The following is a 20,101-nucleotide window of genomic DNA, read 5'->3' on the forward strand; positions in this document are numbered from 1 at the left end:
AAATCAAGAGTGGAGATGTAATGTATAATCTATGTGGCCTATCACTACGTACGTGCATTATGATAAGGAATGAAAGCCATGGATGCAGTATTAGTCTAAGCATTCTGAATATATGATGTGTATGTACAATCTATCAATCGTTCAATGGTCAGATTTTGGTTTCCACCTGCATATTTCCTCCCTCAGATGAATCCTCATCAGATTGATCTTTCGAGTCACCACCTCCTTGAGTCCCTATTTTGAGAAATGGAACCAAGAAGATAGCAACGCCTGCAATAGCAGTAGCGAACCAGTAAGTCGACAAATATGGTCGAATGACAGAAGAGCTGCCTTGGTCCCGAACAGCGTTGTAAATTGCGGTTGTCACACCAAGGCCGACGTTTGAAACTAGTTTGGAGACAGTATTGAAGATACCGCCCGCTAGAGACTGTTCGGATGGTGGGAGTGAGGACATGACATACATCTATAACTGTTAGTCGATTTCGTTCAATAGGACGACGAAACGGGGAATATGCACTTACATTTACAACGTTGAACTCGATATCCGCCCCGACAACCATAAGTATGAAAGGTACGAAGTAGCAACCCCAATAAATGCTGTCTTCCTTCGTAAAACTGGCGATCAAGAAGGCTCCCATGTATGCTGTGGTGGCGATGAACATGAGAAGTTTATTGCTGACTCGGTGCAATATCAATGCACAGACGATATTAACGAGTACTCCGCCTACAACCATGGGTAATAAGCGAACTGTGATACCGAGGCCACTGTACTTCTGGACTTGTTGCATGTATAAAGCTATCCAGAATTGGCCGGAGACGAATGCCATGAATCCGAGAGAGAGCGCACCCATTAGCTTGAAAATCCGGCATTGTTAGTATGCAAAATGGCCGAATGAAGGGTGGAAGACTGGCTCACCAATGAGAAATTCCGATCACGCCAAACATAAAGAGGCATCAATGGAGTAGAACAGACTGATTGCCAGTAGATAAAAGCGCCAATAAGTAAGATGCCTAGTACGAGAAGAACAATGACGTATGGAGTCTTCCAGCCTTGGGGCGCGTCACCTGCAAGTCTTGTGTATGTTAGCACCGCAGAATTGGGAAAGCGCCAGACAAAGAATAAACGTGGAAAACAACTTACGATAACGAGCTTGAGAAAAGTGCTATGCCAGCAATGGCAAGCAACATGCCAAGCGGATCGAGTTTTTTCAAGTTCTCCAATGTCAATGCCACCTTGGCCCGGGAAGGCTCCTTAGGAACGGTAAATATACTGGTAATCGAGAAGAGGGCGTATATGACTGCTAAAGCCCAAAAAGATGTACGCCAAGTCGAGATCTGGGAGGCAATACCGGACACGAGCATGCCTCCTACATAACCTAAAGGATTGCCTATAAGAAAGCCAAGTCAGTATCAAGTACCTTTAAAAGACCCTTGAGATGGAAGTGACTTACCAGCGCTAAAGCAGGCAAAAGCTTTGTTCTTCCGCGGTGACGGCTTTTCATATGCACTGCCTAAAATACCGACAGCAGGGGGAACGGACGAAGCACAGAAGATTCCCATAACTCCCGAAAGTATGTCGAAATACAGCGCGGAATTTGCAAAGCCGATGACCAGAAGAGATAGAGTGTATCCTATCATGCTAACGATGAACATAGTCCGGCGTCCAAACATATCTGCTACCTTTCCAAAGGGCAGTAAAAAGGCGCCGCTGCTCAATCTGTATGACCGGAAGACGAATTAGCCAAATTATACGGAGTAGGTAAGGAAAATTTTAGACCAAGACATACGCAACGCCCGCAGTAGTCCAAGTCGTTTCCGCAGAGTCCATGTTGAGATCTCTGCTGATTTCAGCAAGAACGACGATGATAGCGCCTTGAAAGAACGAAGTCTGGCCGATGGCCATGGTCGAGGTGAGGACAAAAAGACATTCTTGAATCGTGCTCGAAAAGCATTCAGGCCGTTGGTTGGGATCGCGCACGACGTCGACGGGGCTCTGCTCCTGATCGATTTCCTTCTGGTCGGCTGCCATGTCCGACATGGTGGTCATAGCTGGTTTGGAAAAGCTATTGTGGGCTCACTAGCTATGAATGAAAACGTCTCCAGCCTGTTTACAATCAGTCTGAAATATCAGATTCTATTGGCGACGCGGTTGCGGACCTAGGTACACGAAGCCGAGGCGGAAAGAGTCGCTCTCAAATCATGCTTTTCTAAGTTTAAAGGTGGGTTTATGGAGAAGAAATATTTACAAAAATGTACACGGATGGGTGGAGAAAAGCCCAAGATACGGAAAGCAGGCTAGAGCTTTTTATACAATATCGGGAGTGGAATCTGATAAGCCGTTCGGGGGCCTGTTGCAAAAACTCTTATAGATTTTAAAGCCGAAGTCTGCTCCGATTGGCCGTCGGAGATTTGTGTGATTTGTCAGGTCCCTCTCGGACTTTCGGACTCTTCCGCTGTGGGTCCCTTCAATTATTAAGGCTTGCGAATCTCTTGTTCTAGAAGAAAGGGGGTATTCCGCCCTCTGCTTGCGTGATCGTTCACAATCCAATTACTATAGTAATCTTGTCATTGAAAGCAAGGCTTGGACATCTATATGCTGAGTATGAGGAACGAAGAATTCACTTTGCAGAACGGCTGGCGGTGCCTGAAGGATCGGGCCGCTAGTTGGGATGTCGGATGTCCGGATATACGGATATGCCCATGCGATATGTTTGCTGCCTGAGGCGCTCGAACCACCGAGGATTAGGGTTTTCTGTAACGTTACAGTCTATACACGTCAATACCGTACGCGTGTTATTGTACTAGCCATATAAAGCCTAGCGCAGGACTAAGGAATGATCCTCTCGCCGATGTTACCCCAGAATCAACAGCTCCAAGGAATATACCGCTGTGGCCTGCAGAATGCCCTATCAATTGACCAACGCCCATCTTCGCGGACTTAGCCTGCATGCCCCGCCAAAGCTGATCGTCATTGAAAAAATGTGGGAGCTTTGCTTGTCTCTCGTGCTTCTTTTTTTCCCTCCTCCTCTCCCTTGTCATTGTCTACTAGCCACTACTTGTTGCCAACATAATGACAAACAAGCACTGGGCTGCTAGCATTCTTCTTGCAGCTTTTGTCCGAGCTGACTTTGACCCGTTGAGCTTCGTTGATCCATTGATCGGTACCAATAATGGCGGAAACGTGTTCGCCGGAGCTACCTTGCCTTACGGCATGGCCAAGCCTGTCGCCGACGTCAATGGTCTGAATACAGGTGGCTTTGCTACTGACGGCAGTGGTGTGACTGGATTTTCAGCCATGCATGATTCAGGCACCGGAGGCAATCCATCCTTGGGAAATTTTCCAATTTTACCCCAGATTTGCCCAGACGATGTGATTGACAACTGCAACTTTTTGATTGGCTCGCGTGCTGTCAACTATGACAACTCGTCTGTCAAGGCCAGCCCAGGGKATTTTGGCTTGGAATTGGCTAATGGCATTGCTGCGGAAATGACAGCCACTCAGCACGCGGCACTTTATAGATTCAACTTTCAAAGTGCATTCGCTAACAGCACTGGAACTAAGCCCTTTGTGCTTCTCGATCTAACCGATCTATGGCAAAGTAGGCAAAATGCTACAATTAGTGTCGATGAAACCACTGGCCGTATCCGTGCAAATGGAACGTTCCTGCCAAGCTTTGGTGCAGGCTACTACGAGTCGTTCGTGTGCGTTGATTTTGCAGGCGGTAGCGTTAACGATACTGGCATCTGGGTGAACAATCGAGCTGGTACAGTAGTCAAGGATCTTTTCGTCACTCGTGGTTTCAATCTTTTCTACCTGGAAGCCGGCGGCTTCGTCACTTTCGATAGTCTATCGAACAATACGTTATATGCTCGTGTAGGAGTCAGTCTGGTCAGTACCGAGAAAGCTTGTCAAAACGCCGAAACAGAAATTCCCGAACCGACCTCAAATTTCGCAGACATCCAATCTGCCGCTGAGCAAGCGTGGAGAGAGAAGCTCAGTCCCGTGTCTGTCAATGCGACAGGTGTGAGTGAGGATTTGCAAAAGCTGTTCTGGAGTGGTATCTACAGAACGATGCTGTCTCCGCAGAATTACACCGGTGAAAATCCTCTCTGGAACAGCGATGAGCCTTACTTCGACTCGTATTATTGGTAGGCCTACCAAAACTTCTGTTCCTACCAGTTAATTTGAAAGGCTAATATATTTCAGCATTTGGGACGCCTTCAGAGTTCAGTACCCACTGTTGACAATCGTCGATCCAAGTGCACAATCACAAATGGTTCGCAGTTTGGTGGACATTTACAAGCACGAGGGCTGGCTTCCTGATTGCCGCATGAGTCTTTGCAAAGGATGGACTCAAGGCGGCTCTAATGCCGATGTGGTTCTGGCTGATGCTTTCGTGAAGAACCTTACCGGGATCGATTGGAGCCTCGCCTATGACGCATTAGTAAATGATGCCGAAAATGAGCCCCTAGAATGGTCTGTACAGGGACGTGGTGGTTTGCAAAGCTGGAAGAGCGTCAACTATATTCCTTATCTAGATTTTGACTATTTAGGATTCGGAACCAACTCTCGCTCAATCTCACGCACAGTTGAGTACGCCTATAACGATTATTGTGTCGGTGTGGTTGGGAAGGGTCTGGGCAAGGCCAACTCTACAAAATATCTTTCTCGGTCAACGAATTGGCAGAATATTTTCAAAGCAGACCAAACTTCTTTTATCAACGGAACTGACACTGGTTTTGTGGGATTTTTCCAACCCAAGTACCTGAATGGTACCTGGGGTTTTCAAGACCCCATCGCTTGCAGTCCATTGACTGACTTTTGCTCCCTGACTTCTAACCCGTCCGAGACATTTGAATCTAGTGTTTGGGAATATCAATTGTATGTATCCTTTGTTCCTCTTTTTCTGCATTCATATCGTGACTAACATTTTCTAATCAATCATAGTTATGTACCTCACGACATGAGTTCTCTGATTAGCACCCTCGGTGGCGCAGATCAATTCATCTCGCGACTTGACTATTACTACGAGTCTGGGATAGCCGACATTAGCAATGAGCCTGTCTTCCTCTCCGTATATTCCTATCATTACGCAGGTCGTCCCGGTCTATCCACCAAACGCGCGCATAGCTACATCCCGTCATCCTTCAATGCTAGCGAATCAGGTCTACCAGGCAACGACGACTCCGGCGCCATGGCTTCATTCTCTATATTCTCGCAATTGGGCATGTTCCCAGTCGCAGGTCAGAATGTGTACCTCATCTCAAGCCCATTCTTCGAATCCGTCAATATCACTCACCCGGAGACCAAGAAGACGGCAACAATTCGTGTCACGAACTTCGATCCGACGTATACTGACATTTACATCATGAATGCGACGCTGAATGGTAAGACATATACGAAAAATTGGATAAGCCATGAATTCTTCCTCGAGGGCCAGACTCTCGAGTTGACAGTTGGCTCAAACGAGACTGCTAGTACATGGGGTAAAAGTGCGGATGATTTGCCGCCTAGTCTGTCGATTGCTACTCAGCGTTTATTCTGAGCTCGACAACACGGCCAGGCCATGTACATACATCATCGTTAGATTGTGAAGTAGCGGTTTCGGCAGACTCTGTCTAGACCAATCCATTAACCACGTTCTAGATCTCAATAGTCATCGCTTGATCGCCGATAGAATGCTTTTAAATATTGCATACTAATCAACATGATAGCTGAAGGTAGCACTTGACATTCTAATGTATATCCTAGTCTATTCTTTTCTAACGCCAAATAAAACACCTCAATGTCGCTAAAAACGGGATATTGGATGAACCTTATGACAATGTATCGTAAATGCATCATATCTACACATGATAACCATGTACCACTTATTGCGATGAAACAACACCAACATCAACCCCAATATTCTCATCTTCCACCGGCGTGTGCTGATCAGATTCCAATCGCTCTGCTTCTTCGCTAGATCGCCGTCTTTCTTCCTCTTCCTTCTCCTGTTGTTCCTCCTGCTCGACTTGTTCCTCCCAACTGTCCGCAAGGTCCTCAAGATTTTGTTGGGGTTGCTCGGATTTCTTTTTAGAAGATCCGACTCCTGAACGGAGGACAAGAAGGCCGTCTTTCTTCTTAGACGGACTGTTATTGGCGCTGTTAAAAGAGGATGACACATCAAGCCCCAAAGCAGCGTACATCGATCCTGTACCGAAGCCTCGACCACCAAGTGCAGCCAGTGGTGTGCCTGAGCGTGTCAGATTGGCAGGCGAGTTGTTTTCCGTTTGTTTCTTTCGTGTGGAAGCTACTTGCGCCCACCCCCCACTACCATCCCCAGTTTCAGTAGATGTTGCCTTGAGAGCGTCCTTCAATGCTTTGGCCTCGGCGGCTGCAACGCGCCGAGCTTCTCGCTCCTTGAAAAGTTCACGATCGCGAATTCGCACGCATTCACCGACGGATATTCCTCGAATACCAATCCCTGAACCAAGCCCTAGACCGGGAGAGGTCCATTGTGTTGGTTTCAGAACAAAGACATGACGATGAGGTTCAGGATCAAAGCTCTCAGAGGCAAATCCCCAGTCTGCCGCAAGAGAGTGCACAAATGCACGAAGAGGAGCTTTGGCAGGTTGGAATCGAACTGACCTTTGAGTGGCGCTTGCTGCTAGACTATGGAGTGTCGCTTCGTAGTCCTGGAGAGTGGAGAGCGTGGCTGATGACGAGATTTGAACATACAAATCAAGCGTCTCTTCCGAGTATGGCATGGTACTGCTGGGCAATTGAGATGAACTATTCTGAGCCAGGGTTGTGGACTGGTCGATATCAACCTTCAAGGCCGACGCAAGATTTCTGTTCCGTTCAAGTCGGACACATTCGTCATCACATTTCAAACTCGCGGCAGCTGGTGAAGTCTCGCTTTGAATGGTCTGTCCTTTGCTAGCTACAGATCGAGCGGCATTGCAGCGCTTCTCCTTACGAAGTCGACCACAAGGACAAGTTATCATAACCATGGTCGGACATGGTTCCTTTTCCGTGCATGCGAACGGCGCATGACATGGTTCGGGACAAGGATGTCCACATAGTCTCTTGGTTTTTCCACACGCTTGCTTACACGGCTCCAATGCATCCTCACACTCTCCTGGTCGGTGACATTGTTTCTGGCATGTATGAGATCCACATTTGAGAGTCTCACCACAGACCATACCGCACCTAGGTTCAGTCAACCAGCATGGCTGGTTCTTGAGAAGCTTTTTACCGCATAAGCAATTCTTCTCTGTAAGAAAAGGACATTTGGGGCATTCTTCGTTGTCCGTGTGGCAGTTGTGCGGCGTTTGGGGATGGTTGCAGGCTTTAGGTCGTTCACAGTCATAGCGGCACGGGGGCGGGTTTGTGCCACATGGAAGCGGAGGGTACAATACAGAGCGACCGCAATGACAGGAAACTTCTTCAAAAATTGCTTCTCGGCAAGTTCCACAGGCCCCTTTGTGACAGAGTTCAGGACAAGTGTGTCGACCACACTTCAACATACGACCACAAATACGCGTACAGATGTGCTCAGCTTCAATGTCGTTCTCGGTCGCACGGTTTTGCATAGTGCCAAGCGGTCTCGGTTTGCGTTTTGTTGTCTGTCTCTCGATGGCCTTTCGTTCGCCAGAGCAACAGTGCTCTGCGCAAGTATGTCGTCCACAGCTCATTGTGGCCTTGCAAACGCGAAAACACTGGGGAGGTTCGATGTTCGACTGGTGGCAGACAGTCTTGAAAGAATTACGACCACATCGGCAATCAATTGCGACACTGATCAAACATGGGCGACAAGGACCAGTATGGCAAATCATAGGGCATGAGTGCCCACAAGGTAAGGTCTTCCCACATGGCTCCGAGCAATTGGGAACGGGGTCCTCGCAGGAGGTCCTGGGAGAGAACCCTTCAATCCTGGACAAAGGTGTCTTTCCGCATGGGCAGCGTAGAACAACATCCGGCGATCGTGGACAGTGAGGTTGGTTACGATCTTGTGGATGACATTCCTTTTGGCAAAAGTGAACACCACAGTCAAATGGGCGATTGCAGACTTCACCGCACTTGAAAGAACCAACCCATGTGTCCAACGCATCAGAAGCATCAGATATCTCGCTTGTTATTTCCTCTTCGGTGGCGCTACACAAAATCTGATTCTCGACTTTCCCGCAGTAGCAACGGGCGTCAACTTTTTCTTCGCAAGATCCGCAAAGACCTTCGTGACAAGGTCGCGGACATGTGTGTTTACCGCAAGGGAGCAAATCGCCACAAATCTCTCCACAGCTCCAACCGTTAGTGTAATCGGTGTCGAGACATCGCTTCGTCGTTGAATTCTTTCCGCAAAAACAGTCTTGTGTTGGGCCCATAGCGGTACATGGTGGACAGGGCCCGGCGTGACAGGTCGAATCGCAAGGATGAGGGCACCTTTTTCGACTTCGAGAGCATGTTTGTCCACAGGAGTGAGGAGGGATTCCAGGTAACGGGCGAGGATCGACCTCCTTCTCACACCAACATGAATAACTCGATGGAAAGACATCGTGAGGAAGGTTACATCCGGGGCAGCGCCACATTCGCTGAACATCCTCACCGTTCTCAGCTTGACGCTGCTGAAAAGCTGAACCTTCATTCTTTGACCATTTTTTAACACAGCTCAGGTGGAATACCGTCCAGCACAGACCGCATGACCAGACACGCGACTTTCGACCGAGTTCATTGGTACAGATAGGACATTCATATAATCCGTTCGCAATATCTTCGTGCGTTCTGGTGGCGATATCGGGGGCAGCTGATTTCGTCGTCACTTTAGGTGGGTGGTTGTAAGCCTTTTTTATGGGCTGTGATCCGGACTTGGAATCATTTACATGGTGAGAATGTACTTGACCGGGAACAAATTCGGGGACGTCCGCGTGCAATTGATCATGTTCGACACTGCTTGTTGCGGTAGATAATGACGTATTCGCCGTCGTATCTCTATCACCTCTTGTTAACCGACCGCCGAACGACCTACCGCCTACCTGCGTCGGAGGCCGATCATGTGTATGTGTAATTGCTGGTTTTCGATTTCTTCTCCGCGGGGGGCGGTCGCTAGATGTGTTTGTAGTCGTGTTTCCTTCCGTCGGAGTGTCTTGCGTCTGTTCGCGGTGTCTACTTTGTCGGGGCTGTCGTTGTGCTAGATTTCTCGGTTGTTGTTGTATTACCTGTGTCTCAGCGGCAACTGATGGCATAACACCAGAAGCTTCATTTGTTCCATCTCGACCTTGGCCTCGACTCTGACCGCGTCCTCGACCTCGATGAGAACCTCGTCCAGGTCCTCCACGTCCTCGTCCGCGAAATCGTGAGTGTCCTCTGGTGCTGTTGTCTGAACTGGCCACTACAGGAGTAACGAGTGCAGCCTCGGCGGCGCTCATGCTCGTCTCAGAAATGCTCGTAACAGGCTCTCTTAGCGACGTGATGGTGTTTGTTGTTGATCGATTGCTTGTAAGTTTCTTGTAAATTCACCGGTGACACGCAATTTCTCGATTTCTCGGGTGGTTTCTGTACAAAAGATGATAAAAATGGCAAAATGAGGTATGAATCGAACAAAAAGAGGCCAAAAGTTGATTAGATATAAAGGTGGCGGACATATCAACACCCAAAAGATTCTGACGGATTTTCTGAGGTCCCCACAACGAGATGCCCGCTGGTTGGCTGAGAAGCCAGGCGGTGGCGGCGGAAGGTGGGCCAATCCGTCATTCCGTCCTTCTAGATCGGGCTTAGCGTACGTGACTCACCAAGACTAATCGTGTGTCGATAGGCTAGCCCGATATGGACTACACCAGGCAGTTTTCTAGGCAACTGGTGATCAACTATCGATACTTACTATGTAACTAGTTATTTGCCAACAATGAGTCAGATTCAAAGAACAGTACAAGCCCATACAGAAACGTTTCCCTAAGTCTTCATAACCAGCCGTCGACACATTCTCTTCAGTGGGCGTGATCTCCCTCCTGATCATCTTCCGAAAGCTTCATTCCGAATCCGAATCCGAATCCGATTCTGCTATCTTCTTGTTCATCGTCTTCAAGGCCTTGAGGAGCTGTCGACCATCATCTGTACGCCCAGAGGCTACCCTGTCTGCCCTGTATTATCGATTGACGATGAGTCACCAGATCGCATTCCTTTCTGTCTTGGTTGAATGACGACCTCCTCCTTTTTAGTTTGGCAATTTTCATAGTAGTTGTCATCAGAGTCCTATTGTATTATATTAGCAAACAGTTCTGATGAGACTGTGTCTAGAGTATATGGAGGGAGTACCCATACGAAGGAAACAGAGGGGATTGATTCGTCAGGCTGATCAGTCGAATATATGAAGAAGAGAAATTACAGAATGCTAGTCGGTGCGTAGCCAGTTCAACTCATTTTCTCCTCTCTATCACTCTCTTCTCATTACCTAGGGACCTTGTTCAAGTATCCAAGTGACAAGAACGGTTTTTTGATCTTCTTCACTGTGTGGTTGTTGGAAAAGGGGCGTATTGCTATCACAACAACGCGATGTTCGCAAATCGGGGCATCATGCCATTACACCTTATCCACACTAACTCAATTGAAAACCGCATAATCCCACGCTTCTATGCACCTTTATTTGTACAACTCGGAAATTGCCGTCCCTTTGCTAACATTATTTGACTAGGGCTTTACGATTTACAGTGATGAAATTTTAAAGAGTGATCGGTATATGATGATGATGTGAAATGGAAAACTATTTCAATACGTGTATATTGATTTTATCAGTCTCCATGTTCAAGACTCTTGTAAAATACAGGATGTGATGGTGGTACATGAAACAATTTTCCAACCATGGAAACAATCTCCTTCGTGAGTATGCTAATTCGGAGGAAACCCGATATATAGAAATATTCCGTGTGAGTCCAACTGAGTGTTTATGCCAGAGGAGGCTCGACCAGAATCGTCTCGGCGATACTGGGAACGCCATTGAGCATGGCGAATAGATGCCAATAACCTGGAAGCAGCACACCAGGGTCGCGCGGCAACCCAAGAGTGAACAGAGTTGATGTGGCAGCTTGTGGAGACACGTTCACCCGACGTTGATCAGTATTGACTGTGTGTGTCGAGCTGGCCATGCGTATCATGGAGAATGTAAGCTTTTGATAGGATTCGACGGGCTTCGAGAGCGTCACGTTGAGAGTCTGGCCCACTTTGAGGATGGGGTTGGGAATATGCGTGATGATGGGGCGTGTAGCTGGCGTGACGCCATCAGACTCAAAAAAGTAGGGGGGTGTATAGATATGCGCGTCCAAATGATTGATATCGCACTTCCAGGGGCAGAGACCGCCACCGCCAACGAAAACTGTGGCATTGGGTAGAAGAAGCGCGGTGCTGTGATAATTCCGTGGTGTCGGCAGTGCGGGCAGTTCGGTGAACTTTTTCGTCTTAGGATCCCACATCTCCGGGACCATGCTGGAGTTTCCGTCGGTGAATACGATGGGATGACTCTGACCACCGACAACAAATACCCTGCCATCTGGTAGGATCACAGAGTTGGCGAATGCGCGGGCAGAATGCATGTTGTCGAGCGTTTCGACGCTTACGGGCTCTCCCGGCTTGCGCACTGTGATGATATGAGCATTGGAAGTAGCTAGACTGTCATTGTATGAAGGAGCACCACCCAAGGTAAGAATCTTGCCTTTTCCAGCATCATACATGATGGCCGTACCGGTCATGGCATCACTATCATTAGCTCGAGTTCCGGCAAAGGTTGTGAATCCATTTCCCCGAGTGTCGAACCAGTGCATTTTGGGGCTAGGCCCAGCTTGCAATACAGAACCATTGGACCATGCAAACAGCCAGGCGTGGTTGTCCGAACGGTACAGACCTCCGGCGTCGTTGGTGAGCATGGGTTCAGCAGAGCATCCAGGCAGCATGATCCACTTGTCAGCCTCAGGATCATAGATTTCTCCGTTCTTGCCACCAATCCCACCACTAAAAGAACCTCCGATAGTAAAAATGCGTCCGTCAGTGATTGTTGTAGAAGCTTGGTAGCCGCGTGGTATTTGCATATCAGCTGCAGCTTTCCAAGACTGTCCGTCATAGATACTAGTCTTTTCTTCAGTGTCGCCACCAGAAACAATGATATTTCCCTGGAAGTCCAAACTGATTCCAGGACAGAACATGTCGTGCTCGGTGTGATCGATAGAGTAGCGGTTTACTGTGCCGTCGGTGAGGTTGTAGATAGCTGTTTGAGTGACACCGGATGCATCGACACCGAAAGTTTCGTTCTTGTAAGCAGACCAAACCAGAAGATTTCCGGACTTTGGAATCATAGAAACAGCAACAGGGATGAGCGGGAAGTCAATGCGCTCGCTCCAGGGGTAAGACGCGTTGGTTGGAGAGTGCTCGTAAGAGACGACGCCGATGATGAGCCCGAAGGCTATGAAGAAAGGTCGAAGGGCGTACATTGAGAGCTTTCGGCTTGTTATCAATGTAAGATGTTCAGACTAGTTGTTGGTGTGTCAGAATAAGTCGAAATTGTAAGTGGCTTGTTTGAGCAACTGAAGCTTGTGTATTGGAATGCGATTAAACAATGTAAATTGTTTGAGCGAGAAGAGCGAGCGGGTGAAGAAGGAAACGAGAAAGAGATCAACACCTTACGCCCACTATATACCCCAGGTTTCAGTCAGAAACCTCGAATCGACTTTGCAATTGGGATACCTGCCTACGCAGGCATATAAGATTCTCAGGTTACATCCCCCATTGACTTGTGGATTGTGTTTCTGACTGACGAGAACCATGGGTTCATTGAGTTTGTTGTGGCAAAGAGACTTCATAATCGAATGGCAGCCTGAAGTTCCGTTCATCTTGCTGTCGCAGGAGAGGATGACTGAAGATGGTCGCAGTTTGGGGTTGAGGAAAGAGCATTATTGCCTGGACGTCAATTGCAGGCAACCACCACGGAACCAGGCATTCCATTGATGCCTGAGCCAGTGACTCACAAAGAGAAAGCTCAATTTTGATCAATGCAATAAGTTCAAATGCATTATGGTCTGTTAAGCAATTTGAGTCTCGCACATCGTAAAGTCGTAGAATACAACATCACAGGACAACCCTGCGTACAGAAGTAAATAGGTACATGTGAAGTAAATCGACAAATATCAAAAAAGATGACTGATCCCATCATTCAACCCACCCCAACCTATCCTGTTTTGTTGATCAAGGCTTCTTCTTCTCGCTGCTGCCTGAACCCTGATCACCGCCCTCGGCAGATTTTGCGTCGTCATCTGGACCAGAGGCCAGCGGCAAGAAGAATCTCGAAAGCACTCCGCCCAAAAATCGTTGATCAACCCATCTGATGAAAGAATAGAAAAGCCAGCCCCATCCCCACATGAGGAAACCCGTGCAGCCCGTCACCAAAAGAACGGGACCGAGGACCAGTAGCGACAAGATAGCCCAGAGTAAGATCGCAACGGCAGCAAAGATGAATACTCCAGCCATGAAGACTAATAGTGGAACGCCACAGCAAATCAACTGACAAATTATAAACGTTGTCGCCATGGGACGCGACATGGCTGACTTATAGATAGCTTCTTGGCGCTGTTGCGGCAGGKATCGAGAAATGAAGTCCTTGACCGTCGACTCAAACTTGTCCATCAACCACTGAAACATGGACGAAATCGATGGTATGGAAACCTGGGGCATCTCCTGTGCTTTCTTGTCGTTGGCTCTGTCATTGTTGGGAAATTCGCCGGGCACCGAGATTCCAGTAAGGTCTTTAGTTGTTGTGTCGACATGCTTTTTGGTATTCTTGACGGTTGAAGAGACGTCACCCTTTTTGGCAGAGTCGACTGTCTTGTTGAGGTTTCCAGCAGTGCTACCGACACCCTTCGTGACACTGTTGAGCGACATGTTGTCCGTATATATATCTTCAAGTTCGAATAGCTTAACAGTAGTAGTAGTATAACAAACAGACCGTCAGCATGTAACCCGCAGAAAAATAGCTAATAGGAATATAAAAAATATTGTAAAGGACGAATCGGAGAATTAAATTGTTAGATTTCAGTCATTTTTATATTCTTGTTTACTGCAAGATTTTGACCGTTACGATTGTGGCTGATGACGTAGGCTCGCGATAAGATAAGATGAGAAATGCCACGCGCCTGTCAGTCGTCATAACCCTAACCCTTGAATTTCAGACCATCTCGATAAATCATTCATATTATTGATTCTCATCTGTTACATATAAGTCATTATTACATTCTTTCCCAGTAAACGCCCCGTCGCAAACCATGCACGTCATATAGTTCAAAGATCGTTATAAGTCTGACCACAGGGCCCCACGATGTTTCCTGTGCTTCTGAATGCAGGATCCGTGTCTTGTTCATAGGTCAATCCGTTGAAGATACCTGCCGGACAAGCCGTGCTGACTTGCTCCCCGGACGCTGATCCCGCGAGCGAAGAGTTGGTGGCCAGCGACACAACACATCCTTCGTAGCTATACCAATATGCCTGGATACAATTGGCCAGCTCAAAGAAGCACGCATTGCAGCAGGCTTGGGCAGAGGCACCCTCGGTCGTGCTCGACACATAGAAAAGACTATTCTCGGTTGTAAAGTTGCTTGGAAGCGTGGCGTCGCCGTATGGCAATGTGGGTGTCAGAGATGGGAAGGGACTGGCACAGGGGTAAAGAGTGCTGGTTGTAGCAGGGGCCGCGATGGTGGTAAATTCAGTGATGGTGCTAGTAACCGTTGGGTGACCTTTGTGCTCTTCTGCACGCTTATGCTTTGCAGCGGCTGCCGTTGGAGAAGGTGTTGATGATGGAGGATTGCCCGATAAAAATGTGTATGCTGTACTGGCTGAGCCGGTGGTCACGGTGGACGTTGTAGTTGTCAAGACTGTAGAGGAGAAAGCTGCTCCCGGAGCGGATAGCGCGGAAGCGAAGATGCCACTCCAGGCAAGAACTGTGTTGAGCTTCATTTCCAAGCGTTGACGTAGATCGAATATCTTAGCAATGTAAAGAACTTGTTTGTGTCGAGGACAGACGATAGTAAAATTGCTGATGAAGTGACGATGGTAACGGTATATAAATACTAGAAATGTACCTGACAGGCTATTTTAATAAGTAGTTATGTTCGTTGCGAGTCGATATTTGGACTTAAATTCCAAAAGAAAGTATAAGACATGTTTTACACACGTCATTATTATCCCCAGCGAACGTGATCCATACATAGCCCCGAAGAAAGACATGCTCGGTACATATACTAGAGCTGTTTCCATTAAAAAGGAGATACATCTCTTGGTCTCACGTTTTTGTACGCTGGATTTGACGATCTTTGAAGATCAGTGGTCACTAATCTGAGACAAGCAGACGGTACAGCCAATAGTAGGTAACACCAACTGTATTAATTGGACACGGCAGACATTGTTTCTCATGATCAATAGGTCTGTCGAGACTCTGTGAGGCCTTTTCAACATCATGTCTATATACTCTTGGAACCTCGACACGAACAATCTGTCAAAGGTACCTGGAGAATAGGTACATATGGAGACAGCGGGGAATAAATCGACGGCAGGCCTAACGTTGCGGGTCTGACTTTTGGTCTCTGATTCGTTAGATCTGGGGTTAGCCGTGCAGATCAGAAGCCACATTACGCCACTTTACATAGCTAGCTTGTAAATACCAAGTAATAATACAGTATTACGTATCGAATACATCTCAAACTGTATCAACATAGTTCAATATTACTTCCGAGAACCCTAACGTGAGATGATTCCTCTAATTAATTTTCTAACTCTGGCTATACGTGGTTTCCAACCGTTACCAAAGCAACTTTCAGACAATACCCCAGAGCCATGACCGTGCATAGGCCGAGGCCCGCCGACACGAAGAAGATCGCCTCGATGATACAGTTCATAGTTCAGGGAGCCGGTAGTAGGTTGTGATATAAATCACAATTTTTTCATATCAGGAGCTTTTTTATGCAGGACCGTTGATTTTACTGATATCAGGTGGTATTGAAAAAAGATATTATAACAGGCTCCTCAACGTCCTTCCCTATGTTCAGCACTCATGGCAAGTTTCTCCTGGACAAGGATCATGATTTCTGTAATGTGAAAAGCGTGAACCGAAGACGCTTTTGCATGGAATAGTTTAGTCGCAAAGGAAAAGGGAACAATCAGGGAGGCACGCCTTGATTTCGCGCTCCAGTAAAGGTGGTCTCGGGGGGAATCTGCGTCAATACCACACTGACTGAGGGCCGCGGAGACCAGCGAAACCCACAGAAAACATCCTCCCAATTCTCCCCAGAATGGTTGGCTAGAATAAGGAGAGCGATATATAGCTTGGCAGAGATTCTCTAGCAAAAGCTCCTCATTAAGGTCCTGAGCCGCTAAGGGAGCCGCACGAGAAATTGGGACACCATGTCTGATTGCTGCCGCAAATATTATCCCAGCTAGGCGACACGACTCGTAAATCCATGTCATTGGAGAAATTGATGGGCTGAACCATGAGACAGGGCTTTTGAGAATCTGTAGGTAGAGTGTTTCCTGCCGAGTGCTAGATAAGGGATTGGGGTGAAGGAAGTTCTCAGTCAGTTGTTGCAGAAGATATATTATCTGTTCAAGCATTCCCTGCGGATCGTCGGTTGTTGTTATGACTGGTCTGTGACCACCAGGCGATACCATTAGAGGGCAGTACGCAAGATTCACAGGGATTATCGTTTCCACAGGATTACTGCAGTGAGTCTTATATCGGAGATACTCCATCGGCGGCGGACATTCGGTAATGACATAAGCCATGAGTACATGTCTATTGCAGCTGTCAGTAATCTTAGCTGAGATCTTGATATCCAGATAGCCTACACTTTAAGCATGTGAGCCAGATCTCCATCAAGCCCGAGCGTATGTAGGCCGCCTCGCATACGAACGATTTGGTATAGCCCATCTAGGTGTGCGAGTATGATCGGTTTCGAGGAGATAAAGCAATCGTAGTATAGTTGGTGTTTTATGCTAATTATCGTGTAATCGTCAATTTGGCTGCTACTTGTTCGCAGTGTTTTGTTTATAGATTCCAGAACGCTTCCGCGGATGGAGAGAACAGCCGGGTCGGTCTCGAATTTTCTTTTAAGTATTGACTGATACAACGCTGGTAAAGAAGCATAGCTGACGATCAAGTCTTTCGATGTGGTTATTTCTTTGAGATAGCCGCTGGGCACGTAGCCTGCATCAATAGGTATAACTGAACATGAAAATGAGCCGTCGTACTTTTTCTATCGGTGTGCGTTTCTTACAGTACTGCATTAATGCGTGCACATCTACAAACACGCCAGACCAGTCTTGCCTGCTCGGCAGACTGGCAACAGACTGATTCAGTGACGCCTTGGGATGGGTTGCAAGCGATAAGTTTGAGTTGTAGTCGGTTGTTGATCGAGATGCGCTACTTGTAGACGCGTATACTGTCCATGGCGACCTTTTGGGAACATAAATACAGGCATATCCCTTTCCATGGCACCGTGTACACACAGGCCGAACCCCATCGCATTTCACATGCTGGGATCTGTAACCTATGAGCATAAAACTTGAACCTATGACGATCCGAAATGCGTACCTGCATTTTTCGCAACGATCATATCCGCGAACTGTTCGAGCAATCTGTGGTGTTGTTCGGCCAGTTTTGTCCTCAAACATACTGCTATGTAAGTGATATAAGATGGGCCGATGTGGGGAGTCGTTGAACTCGCTGGTATTTTCTTAAGAGCAGCCGCTCTTCTGTCCCTGAGGATCGAAGGCCTGTGACTGGGCAGGTATGTTTCAATCCTCTTATAGAAACTCAAGGTCCTTCCCGCAGATTTTACATAAGTAGCTCTAGGTGCCGCGGTCACACATACGATCTTTCGCAGCAAGCTGTGGCTGAGCGGAGCCAGGCCTGATAGCTTGTCTAAAAATAATGAATCAAAGCGCTGGGTATAGCCAAATGAACGATATTGTGATTCAACGTGCCTCTCGAGTAATTTCGATTCCTCACGATCCCCCACCTTAGTGAACCGAATAAAAGGCTGAACCAAAAAGATGTTCCTAATCGAGATTAGTGTACGAGAAATCATTGATTCCGGACCTCAGGGTGCATTTGGCGTCCAGCCCCCTCCAAATACGTACTAGTACTTTACTGTAATCTTAGTTAGCACATCAACTAGCCTAATTTAGTTAACTTAACTTAGAACATAGTCGCTTGCAAAATTGTCGATGGGCGGCCGACCTACCAATACTTTTGGCTATGCACACGCTTTGGCACCTAGGCAGTTAACATCCTTGCGCTGTACCCAAGCTTGGACAAATATTAGTTTGAGAATATACAATAGGCTAGATAAGGCCAATGATATACAGGTATGTGGTTAATGACAATAAGTGCTAATATTGAAATCTTGCTAGTGGCTTTGACGAGCCACTCTGGACTCTGGGTTCTCACACAGTGCCTGCATCTCCAGAGCGTACCATCTCGAAATGCTTGGCAAACCATCTAACTGCTTGTACCTCAGCCTGTATCGCTTGTTCTGTCTGCTTCGGATTTGTGCGATCTATCCGCACACTAAATCCGTGTCCAGCGCCCTCGAAAATCACAATCTCCTGCTCCACCTTGTTCTTCCGCAGTATCGCCTCCGTCTCCTCGGCTTGCTTTGGCGTCATTAATGGGTCTTTGTCACCGACCGCTATCGAGAGCGGCTTCTTGATCTTTTCAATGTCTTTTGGAAATGAAAGTGAGGATGGATGTGCTGTGAAAAAGACATCGACAAGAGCTTTGCTATTGCTGGGTGCTTCGGCCGCCAAGTGGACAGCATGCTGACCACCCCAACAGAAGCCTGCGACGCCGACTGGGAGATTTGCGGCCTCCGCCTGGCGGAGTTTCGTGAGGAAATCTATGACACGCGGCATTGTGACACTCATGCGGTTCTTGATCAAATGGGGTCCAAAGCCGTAGACCGTACGGATAAAATCGTACCTATTATCTATCAGAGGTCTAGAAAGGTGACAGATATGATGATGAATGTCATACAAATTTTTGAGGAAGCCCATAAAAGATTCGGTTCTCATGGCTGTGTCCAGTGGCTCTATCACCCAGAGTGGGCAAGCATTGCCTATTGTGAGGTACTTGTTAGCAAGTACACTAATCCTAGTCCCTGCAATTGATGAGAGAACGAAGCCAGTAGTCGTTGCAATAAAAGGTAGCTACCCAGCTGCCGACATTGCATTACATCGCGCGACATAGAGCTATTTCTCTGAAAGTGTTCCAGGCATAGAACACCATGCCATGAATCGATGCCACATTTACCAGGCTATGGTGCAATAACAGAAGCAAAAGATCAGATGGAAAGCAGAAGGACTTACCATTCATGAAGTCCGGCATGAAAACCGTAAAGTCTCCCTTTCGTGCGTATTCATCGACCAGGAGTCGATTGTTGACAAACTCCCAGCCGAAGGCATCAGGAATTATGACAACAATTCCTTTCGGAATTTTTCCCGTAGAGGGATTGGCGGTGTATGTAGGAAGGCCATGAAGAGTTATCACCTGGCCAGTAGGTGTTGCGTCTGTTCTTTCAGAGCCTCTAAAGCAATCGGGGCAAGACATTTCAATGTTTGGTGAACGAGGCTAACAAAAGTGCTGTCACGTAGTGTAAAATGAGCGAAGAAATAAATCAAATTGATGGATTTTCTCCAGACAAGATATAGGGGACTGCATGCTTATGACTTCTTTATATAAACCGATGCACTACGTACCAAACTACTGAAGCGTCTCAGCTAAGTAGCACTCCCAATTCGCTGCTATATAATTTTGCGCCACCGTCGCCAACGCTAGCTATTTTGGGGATAGTTTTGGCGACGTGAGCGCGCCAATCTGTCTCTACGCTGTCGAGATGAACGAATTAAATCTCACCATCGGACCCTAACACTCGGGATAATTTATATGTGAGTAATAAAATGTGTAGTCAATTGCTGTAGAGACAACGGGATGCTCGGGCTGTGTTCTGTTCGGTCTAGTTGACATGAACAGGCATACGGTTGAGATTTCGAATTGAACGAGGAGACGTACGCCCATTAGTTGAGGCTTTATGAGCT

At 47.3% G+C, this 20,101-nt stretch overlaps 8 protein-coding genes across 8 annotated transcripts; 1 reads left to right on the top strand and 7 right to left on the bottom strand.

Moving 5' to 3' along the window:
* Window positions 1-148: 148 nt before the first annotated feature.
* Window positions 149-2,047, bottom strand: BHQ10_004129 (uncharacterized protein; the record flags this gene model as incomplete). Its single annotated transcript, XM_040876461.1, has 6 exons — window positions 149-463; window positions 522-854; window positions 917-1,073; window positions 1,142-1,388; window positions 1,452-1,717; window positions 1,788-2,047. 6 exons carry the CDS (start codon window positions 2,045-2,047, stop codon window positions 149-151), a joined length of 1,578 nt encoding a protein of 525 aa, XP_040732633.1.
* Window positions 2,048-3,070: 1,023 nt separating this feature from the next.
* BHQ10_004130 (uncharacterized protein) lies at window positions 3,071-5,546 on the top strand (the record flags this gene model as incomplete). The annotated part of the gene is made up of 3 exons (XM_040876463.1): window positions 3,071-4,149; window positions 4,208-4,882; window positions 4,949-5,546. The coding sequence occupies 3 exons, from the start codon at window positions 3,071-3,073 to the stop codon at window positions 5,544-5,546; spliced, it is 2,352 nt and encodes a 783-aa protein (XP_040732634.1).
* A 325-nt stretch (window positions 5,547-5,871) lies between these two features.
* On the bottom strand, window positions 5,872-6,990 carry BHQ10_004131 (uncharacterized protein; the record flags this gene model as incomplete). Its single annotated transcript, XM_040876464.1, has 1 exon — window positions 5,872-6,990. One exon carries the CDS (start codon window positions 6,988-6,990, stop codon window positions 5,872-5,874), a length of 1,119 nt encoding a protein of 372 aa, XP_040732635.1.
* A 1,130-nt stretch (window positions 6,991-8,120) lies between these two features.
* Window positions 8,121-8,582, bottom strand: BHQ10_004132 (uncharacterized protein; the record flags this gene model as incomplete). The annotated part of the gene is made up of 1 exon (XM_040876465.1): window positions 8,121-8,582. The coding sequence occupies one exon, from the start codon at window positions 8,580-8,582 to the stop codon at window positions 8,121-8,123; it is 462 nt and encodes a 153-aa protein (XP_040732636.1).
* A 2,338-nt stretch (window positions 8,583-10,920) lies between these two features.
* BHQ10_004133 (uncharacterized protein) lies at window positions 10,921-12,456 on the bottom strand (the record flags this gene model as incomplete). The annotated part of the gene is made up of 1 exon (XM_040876466.1): window positions 10,921-12,456. The coding sequence occupies one exon, from the start codon at window positions 12,454-12,456 to the stop codon at window positions 10,921-10,923; it is 1,536 nt and encodes a 511-aa protein (XP_040732637.1).
* A 751-nt stretch (window positions 12,457-13,207) lies between these two features.
* On the bottom strand, window positions 13,208-13,900 carry BHQ10_004134 (uncharacterized protein; the record flags this gene model as incomplete). Its single annotated transcript, XM_040876467.1, has 1 exon — window positions 13,208-13,900. One exon carries the CDS (start codon window positions 13,898-13,900, stop codon window positions 13,208-13,210), a length of 693 nt encoding a protein of 230 aa, XP_040732638.1.
* A 396-nt stretch (window positions 13,901-14,296) lies between these two features.
* On the bottom strand, window positions 14,297-14,968 carry BHQ10_004135 (uncharacterized protein; the record flags this gene model as incomplete). Its single annotated transcript, XM_040876468.1, has 1 exon — window positions 14,297-14,968. The coding sequence occupies one exon, from the start codon at window positions 14,966-14,968 to the stop codon at window positions 14,297-14,299; it is 672 nt and encodes a 223-aa protein (XP_040732639.1).
* Window positions 14,969-18,451: 3,483 nt separating this feature from the next.
* On the bottom strand, window positions 18,452-19,613 carry BHQ10_004136 (uncharacterized protein; the record flags this gene model as incomplete). The annotated part of the gene is made up of 3 exons (XM_040876469.1): window positions 18,452-18,986; window positions 19,041-19,122; window positions 19,373-19,613. 3 exons carry the CDS (start codon window positions 19,611-19,613, stop codon window positions 18,452-18,454), a joined length of 858 nt encoding a protein of 285 aa, XP_040732640.1.
* Window positions 19,614-20,101: the final 488 nt, after the last annotated feature.

Source organism: Talaromyces amestolkiae (genome assembly GCF_001896365.1).
Source record: "Talaromyces amestolkiae strain CIB chromosome Unknown scaffold7.1, whole genome shotgun sequence".
NCBI lineage: Eukaryota > Fungi > Ascomycota > Eurotiomycetes > Eurotiales > Trichocomaceae > Talaromyces > Talaromyces amestolkiae.